At 51.3% G+C, this 6,155-nt stretch overlaps 1 protein-coding gene across 1 annotated transcript; it reads right to left on the bottom strand.

Annotated features, from left to right (window-relative positions):
* Positions 1-427: 427 nt before the first annotated feature.
* LOC122944819 (small integral membrane protein 10-like protein 2A) lies at positions 428-4,538 on the bottom strand. The gene is made up of 2 exons (XM_044303484.1): positions 4,202-4,538; positions 428-574 (listed from the first exon to the last, which is right to left on the bottom strand). Exons 1-2 carry the CDS (start codon positions 4,382-4,384, stop codon positions 554-556), a joined length of 204 nt encoding a protein of 67 aa, XP_044159419.1. The 5' UTR covers positions 4,385-4,538; the 3' UTR covers positions 428-553.
* Positions 4,539-6,155: the final 1,617 nt, after the last annotated feature.

Here is a 6,155-nt window from a genome sequence, read left to right as displayed (position 1 = left end):
GGTTAGGGGTGGCCCAATTACTGGCAGCCTGTGGAGGATCCTGCATCTGGAGGTTCGTGGCACCCCGGGGATACCCGCAGCTTCAAATACCTTTCTGCTGCTCATCAGCGGCATTTCTACAGCTGCCCTTTTAATAAGATTCATTTGTCTGACGGAGACCTTCCTTAATGAGCCTTTATCCGATCGTATTCGCTTGGGCTGTGAATCGCTCACGTATCTTTTCACAGTCCGATGATCTCGCTTCAGTTTTCGAGAAATATCAATTGTGGTCATGCCTTTCGCAACACACTGAACGATTTCCTGCTTTTCGTCTTCTGAAAGGTCTTTCTTCTTCCCCATACTGCAGTAGAACTGATGTGGGACGAGCCCTTTAAAGAGCTTTCCCTTTAATCGAGATCGCTTGGGAATCTAATTAAGATATCTAAAATATGAGAAATAAAAAGCTTTATTTAAAAAAATAAAATAAATTAAAAGCTCATTTTGCTGAAGTCCTGTGAAAATCTCACTGGCATAATAATTTGGAACACAGTGTAGTTTGTCACGGATGTGGGGGCTAGTGGATTTCTATATGGACCTGAAAGAGAATCAAACAAAAAAATAAAATTAAAATACAAGCATACAAAAATGCTAAACAAAAAAAAAAAAAAAAAAAAGGTAAAAAAAATGCTAAAAAAAAAAAAAAAAAAAAAAAAGGACCTAGTAACTCCCTGAGGATAAGGGTAGGTTCACACTTGTGTTTAACAGTTCCAGCAGAGAACAGCCTGCCGGAGATCACCGGATCTGGCCTACTGGATACTGCTGGACCCCATTGACTATAAAGGGATCCAGAGTCGCTTTCCAGCATAAGGGCCAGTTGTTGCCGGACAAAACGCGGCACTTATGGCAGAACCCTTTATAGTCAATGGGGTCTGGCAGTATCCGGTAGGCCAGATCCAATGATCTCCGGCAGGCTGTTCTCTGTGGGATCCGTTAAACGAAAGTGTGAACCTACTCTTAGGCAACCACGGATCCGCAAAATACGGATACCACATTTTCCTAATAGAACTACCTATTCTTATCTGCAAAATGGACATGTTCTATAACTTGCGGAATGGCCGCACGGATGCGGACAGCGCATGGATGACTGTGTGACGTCCCTATTTTTTTTTTATGGATCCATAGAAAGGAATGGGTCCGTGTGCGATCTGCAAAATAAATAAAAAATAAATATGGATAGGACACAGAGCAAAGCACGAGCACCATAGAAGCATTCCGTTAACGGAGGTATGTACCCTTTTGCAACCTCATTTTTGTGCCAATGCATCTAAAATTTGAAGTAATTTTTTCAGATATTCTTGATTAAAAACAAATTGCATCAACAGCTTATATAGAGCTAGAGGTCTCCATGGTAACAGACTCCAAACAAACCACGTGCAGTCTGATCCTGCAGTCACCTTCACATATTTCATCAACCTTTTGCTAATATTTGATCAACAGTCTAAGAAGATGGAAAGGAGAAGTCATCAATATCAGATTGTGGGGGTCCAACTCCCGGCACCCCCGCTGACCAGCAGCCCCGCAAACGCTGCAGCCTCTTCCTATAACTGTGACGTAACGTACATTGGTCACATAGCCTAGGCGCAGTTCAGTCCCAAAGTAGTGAATGAAGGCGAGCTGCAATACAAGCACAGCCGCTATACAATGGACGGCAGCCTTCTCATACAGCTGATCGGCGGGAGGCGTCGGGGGTCAAACCCCCACCAATCTGATATTGACGACAGATCATCGTTATGAAACACCCGGAAGACCCCTTTAATCAAGGTATATGACAATGCACCCGTTCTGCTGGCTTTCTCACTGCGCCTGCGCCGAATACTGAGATTTACACGGCAGACGGGGCCAGCAGGAGGACCAACGCTGGCCTGGCCCTGTCAATGAAGACAGAAGGGCGTGGAAATGAGGTGGTCGAACTGAGCCTCTAGGAGCAGGTGCCAGAGAGGACACAGGACACATCTTACACGCACGGATGGACAGCTGCCGACCTTTTCACATCGTGGTATGTGGCGACATGTCCTTTAAAGGGAACCTGTCACCTCCCAAGCCGCCAGCAGTACCTGCGTGTAGCCAGCACTGGTTTCTGATGATGCCTTTCTTCCTGAAGGCAGATGCAGCAAAAGTACTGAAAACTTTGTTTTATCCCCTGCGCGGCACGCTTCTCCACACATGCTTGTAGTCAAGGGGGCAGCGGCCTCCTTGCTTCAAGTCACGGTAACCGCGCCCGCTTCCTTGCCCCTTCACTCTGATTCAACTTGTGTGCAAAACCATCCGTTTTTCCCAGAACAGATCCCGACACTATCCCTAGAGGCCTTAGGTCCGGCCTCCACTGCAACAATACGCGGTGCAATATTTTATGTTATCACTGCGGTTGCCCTATGGGAGGGGATGGTATATGCCATTTTATCCATCATGGCGAACATATACAGCAGATTTGGTGCACCCTCCCATATCATAATATTACTGGTGATATCTCATAGCTAACTGGTGCAATAGTGCTATATCCAGATCATCAGACAGACACAAGCGCCTCTGATCTGCAGCTAATCAAATTTTCACTGGACATAAAATTGGACTCTGGGGGAGATTTATCAAAACAGGTGTAAAGGAGAATTGGCTTAGTTGCCCCCAGCAACCAATTAGATTCCACATTTCATTTTGGACAGCTCCTCTGGAAAATAAAAGGTGGAATCTGATTGGCTGCTATGGGGCAACTAAGCCAGTTCCCCACTATGTGGCCCTGTCCTAATGACAATAGCATCAGTAATACATTACATTTTCTGATCCAGTCCAGCACACTGGCTGTGACAGGCAGAACTAGCAGAGGCACCGAGTGCAGTCCACCACACTGGCTGTGACAGGCAGAGCTAGCAGAGGCACCGGGTGCAGTCCACCACACTGACTGTGACAAGCAGAGCTACCAGAGGCACCGGGTGCAGTCCACCACACTGGCTGTGACAGGCAGAACTAGCAGAGGCACCGGGTGCAGTCCACCACACTGGCTGTGACAGGCAGAACTAGCAGAGGCACCGAGTGCAGGTCCAGCACACTGGCTATGACAGGCAGAACTAGCAGAGGCACCAAGTGCAGTCCACCACACTGGCTGTGACAGGCAGTACTAGCAGAGGCACCAAGTGCAGTCCAGCACACTGGCTGTGACAGGCAGAACTAGCAGAGGCACCAAGTGCAGTCCAGCACACTGGCTGTGACAGGCAGAACTAGCAGAGGCACCAAGTGCAGTCCAGCACACTGGCTCTCTGACAGGCAGAACTGGCAGAGGCACCGAGTGCAGTCCAGCACACTGGCTCTGTGACAGGCAGAACTGGCAGAGGCACCGAGTGCAGTCCAGCACACTGGCTCTCTGACAGGCAGAACTAGCAGAGGCACCGAGTGCAGTCCAGCACGCTGGCTCTCTGACAGGCAGAACTAGCAGAGGCACCGAGTGCAGTCCACCACACTGGCTCTGTGACAGGCAGAACTAGCAGAGGCACCGAGTGCAGTCCAGCACGCTGGCTCTCTGACAGGCAGAACTGGCAGAGGCACCGGGTGCAGTCCAGCACGCTGGCTGTGACAGGCAGAACTAGCAGAGGCACCGGGTGCAGTCCAGCACGCTGGCTGTGACAGGCAGAACTAGCAGAGGCACCGGTGCAGTCCACCACACTGGCTGTGACAGGCAGTACTAGCAGAGGCACCAGGTGCAGTCCAGCACGCTGGCTGTGACAGGCAGAACTAGCAGAGGCACCGAGTGCAGTCCAGCACACTGGCTGTGACAGGCAGAACTAGCAGAGGCACCGAGTGCAGTCCAGCACGCTGGCTCTCTGACAGGCAGAACTAGCAGAGGCACCTAGTGCAGTCCAGCACACTGGCTCTGTGACAGGCAGAACTAGCAGAGGCACCGGTGCAGTCCACCACACCGGCTGTGACAGGCAGTACTAGCAGAGGCACCAGGTGCAGTCCAGCACGCTGGCTGTGACAGGCAGAACTAGCAGAGGCACTGAGTGCAGTCCAGCACACTGGCTGTGACAGGCAGAACTAGCAGAGGCACCGAGTGCAGTCCAGCACGCTGGCTCTCTGACAGGCAGAACTGGCAGAGGCACCTAGTGCAGTCCAGCACACTGGCTCTGTGACAGGCAGAACTAGCAGAGGCACCGGGTGTCCGGTCCCTCACCTGGAGCCGGATGTTCAGCATCATGGAGGCGATGACATACAGATAGGGGAACTTGATCCGCAGCCTCCAGGCCAGGTTGAAGAAGATGAGCAGGGTGCGGGTCAGGCCTTTGGAGAAGACCCCATAGGAGCGCACAGCGGCAGACTGGGAGAGCCAGACTACCAGCTGGGACAAGGGCGCCATACACCCCGGCCGGAGAGGAGGAGGCGGACACCGCTCACACTGGAAGACAGCGCCTACAGCGGGGGACCGCCATGTCAACACAGCCCATTCAACATAGAGGGCTGACCCGGAAGCGCTTCGCGGAGTCCCGCCTCCTTCTCGGTGCAGCGATCAGAGCCGCAGAGCATGTCGGGAGCGGTCACAGCCGTACAGTGCTGGGCGTCAGGAGTAGGGAGCGGTGCGGAACGCAACCAATCACAGGACACGTCTCATGCTTCCAAGGTAAAGTGGAAAACGAAAGACGCGATGTGATTGGTTGCTAGGGGCAACTAGCTTTTATACAGCAGGGCGTAAACTTTGACAAGATTTAAAGGGACAGTGTACTCATGTTCCCTTACGTCCTAACCAGTGGCACAGATGGGTATTCTGCCCCGTGGACTAGTTAGGACAGGTGGAATTTTTATTTACAAGTGAAAGTAATTAAGCAATTAACAAGACCCTCCCACCCCAATAAAGAGGGGGATCAAACCCCAGCCCCTTTGTGTTTTTTTCTGGACGGGTGGAGTGGAGGTCCCCCCTCCCTTCCACGACGACCACGACCACCCCTGTTCTATCTTTATGCAGGCTTACCCCTGTTGGGGTCAGTTTTGCTTGTCTCCGTGCAGGGTGCTTTTTTTAGCCACATTAGGTGATTTAGCGCTGCTATGCGGTACCTTTTGTTCTCGACGGAGTGTCCGTGCGGGGGGCGGGGCTCCCTCATGTGTATGTGCGCTGCTGGTACTCTGGCAGTGCGCTTGTGTCGGGGTTTGGCGGCCCGCATTGTTCTGGTGGGCGCCGCCATATTGGGAAGTGACGTCTCTTCCTCTCGGCCGAGCTTGTCTTTATATTATATTACTTTATGATATAGGTTTTCCGCCTATCGCCCCCTGTGGCGATCTACTGCCCATAAAATAGCCAGGCAGGCTATTTAAAGCTGGTTTAAAGGGTCAGTTCAGCCTCCTGGAGCGCAGTTGTATTTTTACTCTGCTTATCTTGCTTAAGCTGTATTGGATTCCCACTTTCAGCGGGTTCCTCTGTTCAGTTTGTGCTTATAATTACCCTTGTTGGTTTCTTTTGATTCTAGCATTTCGTGGTTTTTCTGGGTAAAAGACCTTCTTGCTTGAAATGTCCTTTCCTCCTCCTAACGCAACAGTTAGTTCTGTTTGTCTTTTGGCAGCCATGTCGTCTACCGGGGACAGTGATCGCGATCCTGGCAGGAAGAATCCTGACAAGAGACGTCATCTCCAGTGCCACGACTGCCAGATTGTCCTAGAGGACAACTATGCGTATTCCCGATATCCACCCTGTAGGGCGAAGCTTCTTCCCCAGCAGGAACTTACGGTTCATGATGTAGACTGGGTGAAGGGTTATATGGAGTCTAACATGAGTCAAGTGAACTCCTCAATTGAGGAGCTGAAGCAGGCTCTTATATCCAAGCGCCGGAGACCTTCCTCTCCTCATCGGGCCATAGAGGTGTCGGGTAAGGATACCAGAGACGGATCTCTTTCCTCTTCTTCCGAGGATGAAGACGGTTTCGCCTACTTCTTCCCTTCCGAAAAGGCCCAGCGGCTGCTGAGATCCATCCAGTCGGGGGACCAGGATGTTGATCAGGGTGAAGCCTCAACATCCGCCTCTAAGGTGCCTACGGCCCTCCTATCCCTAATGAAGACAGAGTGGAAGAAACCGGAAAAGGGTCCCGTGTTGACGAAAAGGTTCAAGTCGGTCTTCCCGATAAAAGAAGATCAGTTGTTCT

The sequence above is a fragment of the Bufo gargarizans genome, chromosome 8 (assembly GCF_014858855.1).
Source record: "Bufo gargarizans isolate SCDJY-AF-19 chromosome 8, ASM1485885v1, whole genome shotgun sequence".
Taxonomy (NCBI): Eukaryota; Metazoa; Chordata; class Amphibia; order Anura; family Bufonidae; genus Bufo; species Bufo gargarizans.
Note: the sequence above shows the minus strand (reverse complement) of the source record. Positions and strands in the feature narration are given on the sequence as shown.

Excerpts from the sequence above, each read along its gene's own strand:
- LOC122944819 (XM_044303484.1), bottom strand. The coding sequence starts at position 4,384 with ATGGCGCCCTTGTCCCAGCTGGTAGTCTGGCTCTCCCAGTCTGCCGCT. Across the intron at positions 575-4,201 it reads TGCTGAACATCCGGCTCCAG|GTCCATATAGAAATCCACTA; the intron begins GTGAGGGACCGG and ends ATTCTCTTTCAG.